Source organism: Typopeltis vanoorti, chromosome 25 (genome assembly GCF_054136105.1).
Source record: "Typopeltis vanoorti isolate ZY-2024b chromosome 25, IOZ_Tvanoo_1.0, whole genome shotgun sequence".
In the NCBI taxonomy this organism is placed as follows: Eukaryota; Metazoa; Arthropoda; class Arachnida; order Uropygi; family Thelyphonidae; genus Typopeltis; species Typopeltis vanoorti.
Genome location: NC_143573.1, coordinates 26,544,980 through 26,564,191, shown reverse-complemented (window position 1 = coordinate 26,564,191; position 19,212 = coordinate 26,544,980). Strand labels below are relative to the sequence as shown.

Genomic DNA, 19,212 nt, shown 5'->3' with positions numbered 1-19,212 from the left:
GGTAACTTTAGCATACTATGCAGATTGTAGTGCAGCTTGTTTCTTCATGTATATATATGTGTGTGTATACTTCAGATGATGACTTTGATGTGAAGGTTGAAAACGTTGAGTGTTTATTTTGGTTTATATTAAACTAAAGTTGTACTCTAATGTGGCAGTTGTTTCCATAATTTTCACAGCATAAGAACTGTCATACATTCCTATGGTATCTTTCCTGAGCTGAGATTCGAGTCATAGAAACTTGTCAAAGGCCTAGCCAATTCTATTGAACATGCCTTTAGCATATGTGCTGATATTCCATCTGTTCCTATTGCTTAATTCTTATCAAAGTTCTGCAACAGTTTTTCACACTCATTCTTGTGCACTTCTGTTTATCAAATGTAGCTGTGTACCATTTTACACACACCTTTGAAATATGTTAGCAAAGTGAGCGCTCATTAACTGCACAATCTCATTAGCTTCTGACACCAGAGTACCATCTTCATCAGTAAAATTATTCTTCCACATTCATTCTTTCATTTATTTGCATCATAATAATAAAATTCTTTTAGATTACCTTTAGCCTATTTCTTTTCATACTCTGATTTAACTTTCTGTACAATACTTGTTACTTTTCTGATTATTATGCTAATGATATTTTCATAATTATGGCTCATTCCATTGTAACTCTACCCTTTCACCTCCCCTCCCACTAAACTAAGCCCATTAAACATGAATGTTTAAGAAATGTTATAAGATAATTCTGATAGCCAGTGATTATGCAATATTACATTTAATTCACCATAATAAATTCATTCAGTATAAGAAATCACTGAAAAGTTTCCCCCGAAGTCTTATAGAAATAATTAATTCTATTCTAAAATAAATTCAGTACAGAAAATATTCCATTATCAGGCTCTTTCTTTCATTCCAATAGTGTGCTATAGTGGGAGCTAATACATTATCTGAAACAGAAAATCAGTCATTTATTTCAAGTTAATTAACAATGGGTGCAAAGGCCTGTTCTTTCTCTCTCATACACAATTTCAGCCTGAGACCTGTTAATCTTAAACTGCATCTAATTATCTTGATCAAAATAATTCTCTTCAAATCTCATCTCATTCCCTTCCATCTATTTTAATACAACCTTGATTGCATCACTAAAAGTTATTACATGTGCAATATAAATTTATAGTGTTATAAATTAAAAATTTTAGATATAGAAAACGTTTTAGTCCAGTTTTATTTATTGCATATATAAATGGGTTATACCAAAAAACAGCAAAGAGATGTTTCAAACATAGCCAACTTCCACAAACAGTTACCAAAGTTTATTTTTTTTTTTCAGAATTAATTTGGTAAAGTAACAGAAGAAGCTTTACCAAAATGTCTGTCATTTAAAAACATCACAAGGTTTTTTTTTTATATTATTAACATACATGTATGTACATACATACAGATGAATATACACATGATCCATTGCCTTTAAAACAGATATAAGGCCATTTATACAGATGTACATAAAACACAGTGGCCAAGTTGTAAACATGACCTTTGAAATGAGCATTCTGAAATTACATTATATCACAGAAGTACAAAGTCCCTGTACAACTAAAATAATTCTTCTACACATTCATTTAATACACACAAAGATTTGGCATATAATACATAAAATGTGTCCGATCCTGCTAAGAATGGTGATCACTCTTTGAACATAGTGACTGCAGCAGAAGGTCTAAAAGATTCAGTATCAGACATCTGTAAAAAATAAATTATGGTTATCTACATCTATATGATCAATACAAGCTATTTTAAGAACTCTTTTTATCAAAAGAATTTTTTTTCTTTACTAAACCTGAGAAATAAAGGCATTATAAAACGGTACTGTTTCATAATGTTCCACACATATACAGCAGTGTGTGTGTGTGTGTGTGTATATACACACACATTTATGTGATAAGAAAAATACAAAAACAAACTATTCCTTCACACCAGTAACTCACAGAAAATGAATTTTTTCAAACAGAAAATTACTCATATATAATATATGAGTAATAATATGCTTTTAATATGTTTCTGCAGTAAAGCCTTCAGATTTTATAAATATTTCATAGTTTCCTATATTAACATACTTTATTTTTTTTAAATAACACGTTTCTGGTTGCAGTCAAACCAGACCACTGCAACTCAGAGAATCATAGTCATAATCTAAATTCTTAATGTTAAGTAAAATATTTACTTTAATTTTATCAAGTTCAGTTTATAGCAAATATATGCACCTTAAGAGCAAGGGAATATTATTATTAATAGTAGACCTCCATGGAGTCATGAGATGTACACAATGTCACACACACACAGAGCTCATCAAACCATACTTTAAACTCATTCAACATATCTGCATTTACCACAGTTTCATGCAATACATTCCACTCATCAACCACTCTCTCCATGCAAAGTAGGTACATGTTCTGCTCCTCACACCCTTCTTATACAGCTTGAAGGGATAATCTCTAGTTTTGTCCTTTCCTCCTCCTTCTTTATGAAAAATATGTATCTGGTTGCTGCTATAATCCAGGGGGGTATAAGGGAGAATGTAGACTGCATGAACTTGCAAATTAGCATGATGAATACAGGTCAAGTAATTATTATGGAGCATTTCAACTATGGGAACACACATTGGGAGGAGGAATGCTTAGCAGAGAAGGAAATGGAATTTATACAGCTGCTAATAGATAATTACCTGAGGCAACATGTAATGGAGGGGGAAACAAGGTTCATGAGTGCTGATCATTGCAGAACACTAACCAAATCTAGCTAAGCTGCCTTTGCTTGGAGAAAATGATCATGTAGTCTTGAGCTGGGAGATTGCCACACATGCAGAATTTTCTATTAAGAAGAGATATGTGATCCTCAGGATCACATATCTCTTCTTAATAGAAAATTCTTCTTAGACGAGATATGAGGATCAGCTTTCAGCAGAGCCATGGCATAAGAAATTGGATGGGAAGAGATTGTGGTGGTGCATGGGAAGAGGACAAAGCGTGTTTGCAGAAAACAGTATCTGAATGTATACCTAGAGTCAGAAGGATATATCAGGTAGGAGTTCGATGGATGAATAACTTCATTAAATAGGAGTTGCACACAATGAAAAGGTTGTGGAGGGATTAAAAAGAAGCAAGTGATCAGCATGCCTGTGACCAGTATAAAGTGCAGGCAAGAAGGGTGACTGGTATGGTAAGAAAGGCTAACCCTAATTATGATGAGGCCAAAAGAAACCCTAAAGAGTTATTACGTTATGTGGCAAGTAAAAAGAGAAATGACTACAGAAGGATGACTTTAAAAAGTACAGATGGTGGGGAGATAACAGAATCAAACCAAATAATCGAAATATTCAGTAAGTATTTTGCAGGGGGGGGGGGTATCATCTAGGTGGTGACATTGACTGATAGGAGAATAGAGGTTGAAGAAATGAAGGTGCTTAAAATACTGAAGAACCTCAATACAAACACAGCCCAGGGATTAAATGGGAACAGCCCATGTATTATGAGAATGCATAAGGGAATTATCAGCTCCTCTGACCAAGCTGTTTAATTTAAACATCAGTACTGAGAAGGTGCCAATGGAGTAGAAAGAAGGCAAATAGTCAATGAAGTGGAAGGAAAATTGCATAAAGGAGGCTCCAAGACAGAAATAGCAAATTATAGACCAATCAGCATCTCAGGAGTGGTGGTTAAGGTATTGAGAAATTGGTGAAAGAAATTCAGGACTGGGTGGACAGAAATATGATGGAAATATAGGGACAACATGGTTTTGTGAAGGGGATTTGCTACTTTTTATGAGGTTTGGCCAAGAAATTCCCAAGCTTTTTAAATAAAAATCTTCTTGTCTATCTTAAAAGATATGGGCTTTGTCACCTTCAAAGTACTCTCCTCCACTTTGTATAAACCACTGCCAGTGTTTCTTCTAGCCTTGAAACATTTCTGGAATGCTTCTTTTGGGATACTGTGCAGTTCCACTAGCATTTTTTCTTTATCGAGTTAATTGACTCAAAATGTCAGCCTTTCAGCATCAATTTCAATTTGCGGAATAAAAAAATCTGTTGGTGCAAGCGAAGTAAGGCCAGTAAGCAGGCTGTGGAATGACTTGTTTCGGGTTTCTCCAAAAATCGACAAATTAGTAATGACGTGTGTATGGGTATATTATCATGATGAAGCGTGTAATGGTTTTCCCAACAAGCTTCAGGCATTTTTTTTTCTCATAGTCTCATGAAGATGTTGCATTACCAAATCCACAATTGGTTACCTTCTCCTAAAGACAAACTCTCACCTCTTATGCTACCTGGTGTGTACGAGGTCCCATGCTGCTGTAAATTGTCCTACTATGGATAGATCCATCAACAAACGCATTTTGGAACATCAAGACCACATCCGTCTCATCAAACCGCAGAAATCTGGCCTCACGGAATTGAAAACCTAAACAATAGGATCCGTTGGAAGAAAACCAATGTTCATATAAACTTCACGTTTATATGAAGATCTACATAGATCTTCATATAAACATGAACGTTTATATAAAGAAAGTGCTGAAGCCCTACGTCACAGACCCAATTTGAACCGGAATGACGTTCTTACTATCCCTAAAGTCTGGGAAAATGCCATCCTTAATTTTGTAAAATAATTTTATATGTTATCTCATTTTAATGTAATCTTCTTCTTTTTTTTTTTTTCCAAGATATATTTTAATTTAATTCTATAATAAACTACTGCACACAGAATGATTCCATTGTAAGCATGCATCCTAACTGTATGTAATTCCTTGTATTGTTTGAATTAACTGTACTGAAGATGTTCTATGATACTTAGGACAAAATATTTACTTATTCAAAATCTTATTACTGTGGTTATGTGTGTATGTTTAGTCAAAGAAAAATAATGTCCAAAATCGTGAGGATTATTGAACCGTGAGCCTAATCTCTCATGCATCTAAAATAATTTTAACCACTGTTATCAAAGAAATTGAAAGAGCTTAACTAGCAAACTAAGTGAACAACAGAAAGGCTTCAGAACAGGAATGAGAATCCTTAACACTATCCTGGAACTTAAAATACACTAGAAAGAAAAATACACTTGAAAGGAACAGGAACATATACATATGTTTCATTGACTTTCAGAAAGCAATGATCAAGTAAAACACAAACTATTTAAGATTCTTATAAAAATGACTTATACGAGGGTGATCTGAAAAGTTCTTGGCCTAACAATAAAAAACAAATTTATAATTTCAAAATTATTTTTATTTTTCAATATAATCTCCCTTAAGACTAATACATTTATTCCAGTGATGCTCCAGCAACATTATCCCGTGCCTATATTGGTTCTCAGTAAGATCTGCAAAATACCCCTCTACAGCAGCAATCACCTCTTGATTCGAAGAAAAACGCTGTCCAGTGAGGAAGAGATTTAGTTTTGGGAAGAGACAGAAGTCAGAGGGAGCCAAATCTGGGGATTAGGGTGAATGTTCCAACAATTCATAATGCAGATCCCTTAATTTTCCCATTGTCAAAACACCTTTGTGGGTGTTTTGACACTGAAGGCAAGACTAAAGGGGTAATGAATAGAAAGGGGAAGGGGAAGAGAGAGAGAGAGATGAGCTCTGAGAATGCATATGCAAGATGGACAGGGAAGAAGCCAAGGTGGAGAGGAAGATTCTAGAATGTGGATGTACAGATACTAGGAGTAGAAATGAATGAGCATACATCTCATCAATATGAAGACACAGTTTGAGATAGTATTGGTACAACTTGGGTCTGGAAGAACAGAGATAAAGAAGAGGGGTGAAAATCTAGTAAGAAGACAGCTGGCAGGTAGAATAGCTTTGAACTTGTTACAGAACTTAAAAATGAGTTGTCTTGTTTGTTGACAAATATATCAGGTATAAAGGAAAAGAATATGAGCCACACCAAGTTAATGTGTCTAAGAAATGTCGGTGTAAGCAAAAAACGGTTGGATAATATGTAGATAGAAATAGAGATGAAGTGGTATAATTCTTTCCATAAGGACAAGGGTAAGAGTGCTGTTGATCATCACAAAGGATTGTGTCTAATCAAAGTGGAGATATGGGGAGGTTGGTTGGTTGGTTGGTTTATAGTTTATTTGGCACAAAAACTACAAAGGTCATACTGTACCATACTAGAAGTTACAACATTAGCATTTACAGAAAATTGTAAACAATATGTCTGTACAGGAATCTAGTTCCACAAAGCAGCATCTATAGATAAACAGATCTGCTGCAGAGGGAATGGCAACACACAAGGTCAGAGGTTATTACACTAGTGCAAAAATAGTTAACAATATAAGTTAATACACAAAATATGAAACACTAGGCCAAGGAATGCAATATCTACATATATGTAAAATTATAATAGATGCTTTTATAGCAGTACAAAAATAGGCAAAAAAGGGATTATTATATAATATGCATGGATGAAAATTAAATTTAGCAATGTAGCATAAACTGAATTTAGCAATACATATAAACAGAATTACTAGAAGGTACACAAATAGACAAGGTGTCCTACAGCACTACATGATTATTCGAAAAATAAAGTAGTAAATAAGATGCATACACAAAATTTATGTTAAGCAATGCAGTATCTACATATAAACAGTACATAAATAGATAACAGTACAGGTTAACATATGTATATACAAAACAAGTCAAGGAAAGCAGTATCTACATATAGTAAGATTACAACAAACATTATTATACTAATACTTAAAGAGTCAGAAAGGAATTATTATACAGCATATATGCATAAAATTTAAGTTTAGCATTAAAACATAACTGGATAGGACATGTATTAAGAGAAGACAGCCTACTGAAAAGAATGATAGAAGGAAAAATTGAAGGAAAGCAACCAAGAGGAAGAAGACAACTAACGATGCCTTGATGATATAATGGGAACAAGAAGATATCAGGAAATGAAAGAGGAAGCAAGAGACAGAGGAAATTGGGGGAAGAGAATCTGCTGAGTTATACCACTGGACCCATCCAGAGACAGAACACTAATGATGATGATTATGGTATTTACATATTAACAAAATTACAGCAGGGTGATACAAATATACAAGATCAATGCCTACGGTAATACATAATTGGTCAGATTTAACCTAATGAATAATATGTATAATCAGCAATTTTCCTATAAGTCCGGGTAAATGAATTAATTTGGATCAGTGAAAGTCAAATAGCGAGCCGAGTGAATATGATTATAAGCAAAGTGTAAAAACTCGATTGTAGCTTAAATATTAAATATTCCAAAGCACATTACATCGATTTTTTATTTAGGTGAAGTCCCATGTGAATATTGTAAAAAAATAAACTTTGTTTGTCTCAGTATAGTTTGTATTAGATGTTTTTGTAAATAACTCTTTTGAAGCTAACTGTATATACTGCTTTAATAAGAATAAGTTAGTGTGTTAAAAACAAAGGCAATATTTTTGTTGCCGAAGCTGTACATGGCAGCATTAGAAAGATTGTTATTTGTTATTGAAACGTGTATGTATGAGAAAGGCTTGCAGGCTCTAAGTGTAAACATCTCCGAAGTCAGTCAGAAAGAGTTCAAACAACTTTACGATGGCCGGCAACTTACAATCAAAAGAAAGCGGAGGAGAACAAAAGGCGTGCCGAACTTGAAACTTAAGATGAAAGACTCGTACCGATTCTTTGGGGGTTGCCAAACTTTATGCGAGGTCTCAGAGGAAACCTAATAAAAAGGGACTGAAGCAAGCAGAAGGAGTCCTGGTTCCAGAATTGCTGTCAAAGAGGAGGCTGCCCGGTCCACAGTCTCTGTCAGAGAAACTGTCCGGATCCACATTGCTTGAGAAAGGAGTTTCCCGCTTCCAGAAAGGAGCTTCTCGGTTCGAGATGTCGCTAGAGAGAGACTACTTCTAGGCCACAGACAAGGTTTCAAATTGCTGAAAGGAAGAGTTCCAATTGCCGGAGAAAAATTTCCAGACCAGGTTAATGTCAGACATTCACCAGTGTGTTGCGTTTTCATTACAATTTGATGAATCAAACTACTTCACTGATATTGCTCAATTAATGGTATTTATTCGCATAGTATTTCAAGATTATTCAAGTAAAGAAGAACTTTTGAAAATTATACCATTATTGGGAAGGAGTAGGGGAGAAGACATTTTTTCGGCATTTGATGAATTTGTGAAACAACGCAAACTTCCACTTTTTAAACTTGTATCTATTACTACTGATGGTGCTCCTGCAATGATAGGTAATAAATCAGGCTTCATTTTATTATGTAAAAACGATGACAAATATCCCGATTTTTTAATGTACCACTGTATTATTCATCAACAAGTACTGTGTAGTAAAAGATTAAACACAAAAGATGTTTTGGATATTGCACTTAAAATTGTAAATTCTGTTCGAGGAAAAGCCCTGCAATGGTGGTTACTTAAATTACAGGCAGATGATGATAGGGAACTTCTGTTGTACAGTAATGTTCACTGGCTCAGCAGAAGTCAATTTTTAGAAAGATTTCTTGAATTAACTATATAAAAAATTTTCTTGAAAAATACAGGAATGGATTGATGAAAATGAGATACTGTAGGGGACAGCATGGCTTTGTGAAGGGTAGATCATGCCTCAGTAACTTGCTCAAGTTTTATAACACAGTGACGGCTGAACTGAATAAGGGTAATGGGTTTACAGTGATACTGCTGGACCTGGCTAAAGCATTTGACAGGATACCACATGGAATTCTAATCCGTAAACTACAACATATGGGAATGGATATAGGGTTGGTGAGATGGATAGGTGGGTGGTTGATGGAGAGATATCAGAGAGTAGTTTATTCAGGAGTAGAGTCTAAAAGACGGCCTGTGACAAGTGGTGTGCGACTGAGTTCTGTTCTTGGAACACTGCTGTTTAATTTGTTCATTAACGATATAGGGAAGGATCTAAGGAGGAACAGTTCATTTGTTTGCTGATGATGCAAAGTTAGGTAGGGCAATAGTGAATGCAGAAGATGTCAAAATCTTGCAGGAAGACTTGGATAGATTGGAGTTCTGGGCTAAGGAGAATGGATGTCAATTTAATGTGACAAAATGTAAGGTTATGCATTTTGGGGTGAAAAGATTAGCAGTAGTATACCACATTGGTGGAACTGTACTCCATGAGATTGATGAGGCCAGGGACTTGGGAGTGTTGGTGGATAGGGAGATGAAGTTTAGGGGAAACATTGCAAAAGTGGCTAAATCAGCTCATCAACTCACTTGGTTGTTGAAAAATACTTTGACGAGCAGAGACAAGCAAGTTATTGTACCTCTGTACCCAGCCTTGATAAGACCTCATCTCGACTACTGTGCCCAGATTTGGTCACCTAGGTTTCTTCTTGATGGGGAGTAGGTGGAAAGGATCCAGAGGCGAGTGACCAAGATGGTAGCAGGTCTATGGAATGAACCTTATGAGAACAGGTTGAAGAATTGTGGGTTGCAGAAATTAGTTGATAGGCAGAAAAGGGGAGATATGATTGAGACATTCAAATTGCTAAAGGGTTTCTATAGGATTAATTCAGAGGATATTTTTGAGATCAGGACTGGTGGTGGGAGAACTAGGGGACATCTATGGAAGCTGGGCAAGAGTGTGATTAGCAAGGGTGTTAGAGCTGGGTTCTTTACTTTTAGAGTGGTAAATGAGTGGAATAAGCTGCCAGAGTCTGTTGTGGGTGCTATGACAGTGAATTAGTTCAAGGCAAGGTATGATAGATACTGTGAGAATGTTGAATAGTTGTGTGGACATGATGTTTATTGCCTCCCTCGATGTGTCTAAGGACTCCCTGGAGTCGCCCGTAATAATAATAATAATTGATGAAAAAGGAGATATTTATCCACAATTGGGTGATAAAAGATGGTTGTTACACTTATCATTTTTAGTAGATTTCTGCACGAAATTAAGCAATTTAAATTTAGAGTTACAAGGTAGAGATAAAAATTTAATTGACATGTTAAGTTCAATAAAAACTTTCCAACAATACTTACTTTTATTAAAGCAAAATATAAATGATCATGAATTTTGACATCTCCCATATTTATTAACATTTTTTGAACAAAATCAAGAAATGCTTCACTATAATTTAAAAGAATTTATTCGTGAAATAGAATTATTTGAGGAAGAAATAAATTTAAGATTTAAATATTTTAATAAAACTGAAATGATTGTATCTTTTATCAATAATTCATTTCAAGAAAACTTGAACATCATAGAAATTTCAAAAATTAGTGGGCTGTTTGATATAAACCAAGCTGAAGTAGAACTTGAGATAATAAACATTCAGAATAGTTTACATTTAAAATCAATAAACAATGAAGTCATTTGGAAGTATGCACATGAAAAATTCCCAATATTAACTGATATTGCAGGAAAAATTCTGTCATTTTTTGGATCGACATACTTGTTAGAATCCGCTTTTTCAAATATGACCGTCATAAAAAATCAATTAAGAAACCAAATTACAAATGATCAGTTGGATGATTGTCTGCGATTGGCCACTTCTTCATATCAACTTGACTATGAAAATATCGCAAGGTCCAAACAATGCCAAATTTCACATTAACTTTTTTTTTCTTTTAATCAACCAGCATTTCCTGTAACTTGAGTTTGTAATCAATCTGTTGTTTTTTTCTAACTTTGGTTTTCCAAAATAGAGAAATAAATATTTTATTCCAATAGATTTTTTTTTTTTTTTGTTGTATTAAAATATTTGTTGTATTGAAATAATTAAAAGTGATAAATAAATTTTTAAATACACAAATAAAGTTTTTAGTTGTGTATTTTTTTAGTCATTTATTTGTGCATAATCAGATATCAGGTTGGGGGAACATGATCTATATAAGAGAGTAGATCGCCGAATAACTTATATATAAGAGAGTAGTTCTCGTAGTAAAAAAGGTTGAACACCACTGGTCTAGGACAAATGAAGAACTGGGTGTAAAAGATCATTGAAAAATAGCAATATCTTAATATACAGAAAGTTAACAATTTAAATAGGGTGTGTATGTGCATGTGTTTGTACACACACACAAACTTTTATAATGTATCACCACTAAATGATAACAATATTTTTACAAATTTTTAGAAGGGTATCTATGACAGATATAATTTTGTTATGCCTAATGTCACTGTTAAAATGGTCCAGATGAAATGACCCAACAAATTTTAATTGAATTTATATATTGGATTTTATGAAATTCTATCAAGCAAGAGAGAAATTATTATGATCATCATTTCAAATGGTTCTACTAATAATCTGACCAATTTGTTGGCCTGGTTGACTGAATGGGTAGAATATCCATACGCTAACCAATGGGATATGTGGATCAAATGCCAATTCCATCTCCATAAGGACTCTGGTCATGAAATGTTTGTGGATCTTGTGATGTGGTAGAATTTAATCATGTGGCAGTATAGTTCCCACCTATGGAACTAAAGTGTGATAGGTTTACAACCTTTTTTGTGGGTACCATTCACGCACACACACACCACTGCTTGGAAAGAAGTCAACGAATACTCCCATGGGCAATGTGCATGATGCCATGTAATGAGTCGTGTTTGTAGCCAGTATAAATTGGAGGAATATGATGCTCCCAAGTTAGTGCAGTGTGTCTGTGTGAAATGGCTGCCAGAAAGGAACTGATGGAGTTTGAAAGAGACATTGTGATAGGATACCATATTCCAGGCCTATCTTTTTGGCAAATTGTGGACAAATTGGACCATCCCGGGTCAACAATCAGTGATATCATACTGAGGAGGAAGTGCAGGGAGCCAACTGCAAGTGCTACTCAGAGTGGACAACCCACTGCACGTGACTGTATGATGCTACGAAAGATAATATGTACATAATGCCATTTGTCTGCCGACACATTGAATGCAGGGTTCTGGGCATCGACTGGAACATGAATCTGCACAAAAACATTCAGAACTGAGGCTCACAACTTGGGTTTCCATGGTAGGACCACAATATGCAAGCCATACATTACGTGAACCAACTTGCAGCATTATCTTCAGTGGTGAAAAAAAAAGAGCGTGCACAATTTGACATGGAGCTTGGAAACCTGTGTTATGGAGGGACAAATCATGCTACTTTCTACTGAACAAATGAACAGGCGTGGTAAATGCCCAGTGAACGCCTCTTACCAGAGTGCATAATCCAAACTATGAAATTTGGAGGTGGCAGTGTGATGATATGGTCTGGTTTTTCCCGGTTTGGCCTTAGATCTCTGTAGTGCCACAAACACTGAACATCGAGAGGTATCTGAACATTCTGGACAATGCAATGCTGCCTGCTTTGTGGCATTTCTATGGAACTGAACATTGTCTCTTTCAGCAAGACAATGCACTGTGTCATAAGGATGCTGCTATAACTGCATGGTTTGTGGAGATGAACAGTTTGTGGAAAGCATGCCCTACAGGATTACTGCAATCATTGCAGCGAAGGAGGCCCTACAACTTATTAAGGCGGGTGCTATGACTGTTTATTCCTCACACTATCATGCCCATTTACGTCTTTCCAAGCAGTGTTCGTGTATATGTATGTGTGTAATATTAGAACAGCTTAGTTATGACAAAAGGAAGGAAAAAATTTTATAATGTAAGATTCAGAAAACTATTTCATGTCACTCCATAATTAGATATAAAAAAAAAGCCAAGCTTATTTAAATGGCATAAGCAAGCAAATACTCCTTACAATCATGACCTTAAATCAACAAATCACACCCCTCAAAAACATTTTCCATCTTCAGCGATATTCTCAACTACTAATAAACTATGTCTGCCAAAAATCATATCCCTCCCCCTTCCAAAACAAAATTTCAAAAACATATAATCTTTAGACACGCGATACGTGTTTCACTCACGTTCGATACTATTTTATTTGTAATTATTCTAGTCAGTTTTTATTCTTGTCAGTTTTGCAGTTACGCATAATTGTGAGAGCGTTTAAACCTATATGTAAGTGCCCTGAAGAAGCCAAAAGTTATTTGACACTTACTGAAAAATTCATGAAACGTGTATTCATGAAATGTCAACATATTTTTGGTTTGCATGCTTTAGCAATTAGCAACTTTATTAGAATAAACTTAGCAATTTTATTTTGCTAATTTTGCTCCTGCAGATTTGTTGTTGATAGGAAAAAACACATCTACAGATAACAAATTAACTAAATTTGTTTAGTTGTTAAATTATGAGACCAATATTTTGCCTAATGAAGATGCAGATATCAGGCATCTTCATGGGCACAAAGACATATATACTCTATGCATATCAGTAGGAAGTCAAACAAAGACTGAGTATAAAAGGTGGAGTCTTTAATTTCTAGTTGGGCAGTCTGTAGACATGGTGATATTTTTAACATCTCACTAAAGGTCTCAAAAGGATTGTCACTCAAATTTTGGGTAAAATGAGAAAGTTGTATATATTTAAATTTAGGAAATTTTGTAGTCCTGTGATAGATTCCAGGAACAATCAGATTTGTGTTTGCAGGCATATAATAGAGAGACTTTCAAACCAGCAGATTCGGTGAGCCACATTAATGACATGTTCTGCCACCCCCAGTGGCTGTAGTGTGGATGACAAACATAATTCCTATGTTCATTCAATCATGTGCTAGCTGTTGTATGTCAGTTTTCAAGAGCAGGGAATATTGTAGCCACAAGGATGATCTAGATAAAGAAGATCCTATAATGAGCTGATAAGGGTACCTAATTTTCAGTATGGTTTAAAGTGAGTCTACATGTTGCACAGTTTAAATATACATGTGAGAATTTTTGAAAGGTGTTCTGGATGTAAGGAATAGCAATTATTTTTATAGAATATAGCAGTAGTTTTTTTTTTTTTTTTTTTTGTAATTTTTTTTTTGTGGAATGGAAGCTTGTAGAAGAGCAAGCTGGGTTCAGGCCAAACTAAGGTTGTCAGAATCAGATTTTCGCTTTTAAGACAAATAGTTAAGAAATCATGGGACAAAACATCAACTGCATCCTGAGTGTAGAACCTATAGAACAAGTAAAATACTTAAGCTATTTAGGCACAATTTTGAGTAAAGATAGCAAATTAAATAGAAATAAACAGAATCAGCAAAGCTGGTATGGTAGGAAGTCAAACGAATAAATTTATATGGAATAACAGAGAAATTAGTCAAAACATTAAACTTACTGTATGCAAGAGTGTTCAAACCAATTTTAACTTATGGGACTTTGTATTTTCTAGGATGGACCTCCCACAATGAGTCTTTTGACTCCATGGAGGCCTGAATCATAGTAATAATAAGGATATGAGAGCTGGGTTAAAAATAAAACAATTGATCAATGATTGGATACCACAGATATGAGAGTTATAAGAAAGATTAAGGGAGTGAATAAGTGGCATCAATGGCAGTATCATTAAAAATGGGGATATTAGGAAAGAACTTGACATTTTTAGCATTTAGGAAAGTGTTTACAGAACTAATCTCAGAATTAAACAGAATGGAAACAGTCAAGGCTGCAGGACAAGGTTGTTTTCTTTTTCTCTCCCGCAAAATGGCAAGAAAAAGAATCAGAAGAAGAAGACCAAGATGTAAGTGGACTGATACAATAAGGAGTGACTTAGAATACCAGAAAATAAGGTCTGATAATATTCGAGTCTTGACAGATAAGTTAATTTGGAAGAAAACTGTTGACAAAAAGTTAAGTAATGATGTTTTCATGTAGTACTGTCATAATATCCTGTACACTCTGTGAGGGTATATATCAGGAATTTGATGATAAATTAGTTTATTATTATCCCCAGATGTAACAATAACATAGGTGATAATATCTAAGCATAAATATCAAACTGCTACAAATGGCATGGTTGAAATGACAAAAAGTTTATTAGCGATCCTAAATACCAATTTTCATTAAATTTTATTGAGTCCTCCACGGCAGAGTATTTGAATTTAATTCAGTTCAAATTGTTTTAATAAATTTTGCCATTAAAATGATTCAAGTGAAACCAACAGTGAAGTATGTGAAAATCTTCTTGTATACAATTGAAATCCTAAATTTTATTAAATAGCATCAAGGTAGAACGGATTGCAATATAATAATTTTGACATTCTGCTCCTTTATGCTTCTCTACAAATCAAAACGATATTGAGATGGCTCAATTTTTATGTATCTGAAATACTGAATTTCTATAAAAGTCATCCAGGCAGAGAATTGAAGTTTAAGAGTCATATTACTAAAATTGTAAGAACATCCCAATGGATTATGGCAATAATGAGGAGGACATTGACATGCAAAAGCAAAGAGATTATGGTTCCCTTATATAAGGCTTTGATCAGACCACATATAGACTACTGTGCACAAATTTGGTCACCTCATTTTCAGGGGTATGATGATATGCTGTAGAGTGCAGAGAAAATTTACTAAGTTAGTTTCAAGTCTATGGAATGTCAGATATGAGGAGAGATTAAGAGAATGTAAGTTGCAGGGCCTCGTGAATAGAAGAAGAGGAGATATGATTGAGACATATAAGTTGGTAGGGGTTGTTAACAGGTATTTACAGAGTACAGGGAGGCAAAGGTAGAACTAGAGGCCACCCATGGAAGTTGTATAAGGAGGGTGTGAGCAGGGGAGAGAGAAGCAGGTTCTTTGCATGGAGGGTGATTGGTGAGTGTGGAAACTGTGAATGGATTTAAGGCACAGTTCGATGATCTTTTGGCAGAGAGAAAAAGAGCATAGACCTCCTGCAATGAGTTCTTTGACTCCATGGAGGTCAGATGTTAATAATAATAATATATGCTACAAGAAATGGCATAAAAGTAAATCAATACATTGCTCTGAGTTCAAACATTGTTTTGGAAACTTAAAGCCTCCAATAAGCAAACTAGTGGTATTACACTGGGGTATGAAATTCGTCTATCACTTAATGGAGCTTGGCACTACAAAAATACTATAATGTCCTTTTCTCTAAGGAGGTATGGGCTGAAGTGTGATGCAAACATCACTCTCTTACGGACTCACTTCAACCTCTATCTCACATGCACAGTGTTTCAGCACTGTGTCTATTCTACAAGTACTTCCATGGTCACTGCTCCAATGAATTAGCAACTATCATTCTTCCACTTTCTGCTGCACCTATTAATACAAGAGCTGCAGCTACCCAGCACCCCCTTTACTGTGCAACTGCAAACACACCGAACTTGCTTCTATTCATCCTCTTTTATTCCATCCATCTGTCCTCTGGAACAGCCTTCTTAAAGAAGTATTCCCAAACAACTACAATCTGCAACTCTACAAAAAACTATAATAAACTTCTCAGTCCTCATCTGCACCCCCCCCACACACACACACATGCACTGTTGTGCCTATAGGTCCCTCAATCTCTTGTGTATGGGATCCATATATAATATATATAAACTAACAACACTTCAAAATTATATCTTATATATCTTAAACATAAATTACAATAGCAGTTTAGACTTCGTAGCAAGCCTAGTTATTGGGTTCTGTCTTGGTTGTATCAAGATAAATATCTACAGGTCTGCTTTTCAGGCACCTTTTTGTGCTTGAAAAATGGGCACACTCAGCAATATTAAGCATGTTGGTATGCTTTAGGAGAGTTAATCATCTTTGACGGGCTCACTCATCTTCAGTTAAAAAGCTCTAATAAAGATCCTTTCATCTCTTGTAATGTAGGGTGGATATACATTTGATTTTGGCTTAGCCTCTTTATCTTCAATTATAAAGATAAACCAACTCTATATACTGTATTGCATAATTCATTAGATAAAAACTAATAATTAAATATGAAAGTTTAAGGCATAAAATTAAAAGCTGCAAGACTCCAATTATTCCTACTGAAAAGAAGTTCAGGTTTTTTTCTTCAAAATTGTCTATAGGTCCATTTTTAAATTAGCAATTATAAAATCATGTCATTTACAAACATTCTTAAAGTTTTAGTTATAGTTTGGTTGCAAGATTTACAAAGACAATTATAAACACACACTAAGATCATCAAATGTAAATGTTCTATACAAAGCTGTAAGATATGGGGGGGGGGGAGATCAGGAGGTTTCTTCTTCTCTTCTCTTCTTTGAAACGAGTTGGACAAACCAAGAAACGGGATAACTACATGTTGCTCTCTTGGAGGCGTACTGTTATAAGGGGAAAAAAAGGATCTACATATACGAAGGTGGTCTGAAAAGTTCTCGGCCTCGACCATAGATAGCAACACTATTGGCAAGATTTTTATTTTTTTTTTATAAGTTGGTACATCTGTTATAAGTGCATCCATATGAAACTGCAAGTCATTCTATCAAGTAGTTTGTTTTATACAGCTGTCTGAAGCAAAGGTGTTGGCTGTATCCTTTGAAATGGATAAAATCGAGTATCATGTGGTTATAAAATTCTTTGTAAAAGAAGGTTTAATGCCAAAAGAAATTAATTTGAAGTTCCTAAAAGTTTATGGGCACTCTTCTCCTTCGTTTTTGACAATTAAGAAATGGGCTGCCGAGCTTAAACGTGGCCATACCGGCCTTGAAGATGATCCAAGTGAAGGACGTCCAAAAAATGTAACACCAGAGATCATTGATCAAGTGCACGAAATTGCTGAGACTATAGGCAATTCAAAAGAATGTGTAGGATATATTTAGCATGAAGAATTGTAAATGAAAAAGCTTTGCGCAAGATGGGTGCTGCGTTTGCTGACAGCAGATCAAAAATGCACTCACATAGAAATATCCGAACAGTGGTTGCAGCGTTTTCACAAGAATAAAACTGATTTTGTGCATTGATTTATTACTACGGATGAGACTTGGATTCACCATTACATAGCAGAATCCAAACAGTAGTCATAACAGTGGACATAAGCCAGTTATTCAGTGCCAAAGAAGACAAATCGGTTCCATCAGCAGGAGAGGTCATGGCATCAGTGTTTTGGGATGCTAAAGGCATTTTGTTTATTAATTATCTTGAAAAGGGTAAAACAATAACCGGGGGAATATTATTCTGATCTTTTAACCAGACCAGATGAAAAAATTCGTGAGAAAAGACCCAGTTTGCAGAAGAAAAAAATCATCTTTCATCAGGACACAGACATCTTGCACCTGCCCACAAAGGTGTTTTGGCAATGGGAAAATTAAGGGATCTGCACTATGAATTGTTGGAACATCCACCCTATTCCCCAGATTTGGCTCCCTCCAACTTCTATCTCTTCTCAAAACTAAAACTCTTCCTTGCTGGTCAGCATTTGTCTTCGAATCAAGAGATGATTGCAGCTGTAGAGGTGTATTTTGCAGATCTTGCTGAGAACCACTACATGGACAGGATAATGGTGTGGAGCATTGCTGGAATAAATGTATTAGTTGTAAGGGATATTATATTGAAAAATAAAAATAATTTTGAAATTATAAATTTGTTTTTTCATTGTCAGGCCAAGAATTTTTCAGACCACCCGCGTACATACCATAAAATGTTTAATTGTTTTATGCTGAATTCTGTTCATATGTGTGAAAATGTGGATCTTTTATTTCGTAAATATTTAGGTTCTAAATATTTAAAATATAAATATTTAGGGACAATTTTTAGTGAAAATGCAAATTAAATATGGAATCTGGTAACAGAATAAGAAAAGCTGGTATCATGGGGAACATCATCTGAATAAATTTATATGGAATAAGAAAGAAATATTAGGCAAAACACTACTAAACTAGCAGTACATAAGACCAGTATTTAAAAGAAATTCTAACATAAATATAGATCCAAGAGCTGAATTAGAAATAAAATAGTTGATTAAAAACTAGAAACCACAGATATGAGACTTGTGAATAAAATCTGAGAAGTAAACAGATGCCATCAATCATATTATAAATGAAGACATTAGGAAAGAATTTTACACTGTTAGCATTCAGGAATGTGAATAGCAGAGCAAGTGGTATGGTCAATTCAACAGAATTGGAAAGGAAAGGTTAGCCAAACACGATTGATCCCAAAGGGTCTTTTTCCTGCTCCAATCTCCACCCCCAGGGAATGGTATAAGCATAAGGTTTAAAATATTTGCATGACCTTCTAAATATTATTTCTCCACTGGTTATATGAAGTGAAATTAGAGAAGCTAATTTCTATTTTTTTCTATTTCTAGAATAAAATATGTGCCTCTGTAGCACAGCTGGAAGAATGATGGGACACCTTAATTCAA

The 19,212-nt window shown here is 34.8% G+C and overlaps 1 protein-coding gene across 2 annotated transcripts in view; it reads right to left on the bottom strand.

Moving 5' to 3' along the window:
* Window positions 1-1,204: 1,204 nt before the first annotated feature.
* The window catches only part of LOC150092615 (sorting nexin-19-like), a 252,772-nt gene continuing 234,764 nt past the window's right edge, over window positions 1,205-19,212 (bottom strand). For both annotated transcript variants that reach the window (XM_090414570.1, XM_090414571.1), the window contains one exon: window positions 1,205-1,737. In XM_090414570.1, the coding sequence (XP_090270696.1) occupies window positions 1,668-1,737 (70 nt within the window). In that variant the 3' untranslated portion in view covers window positions 1,205-1,667. The remainder of the gene's footprint in view (window positions 1,738-19,212) is intronic.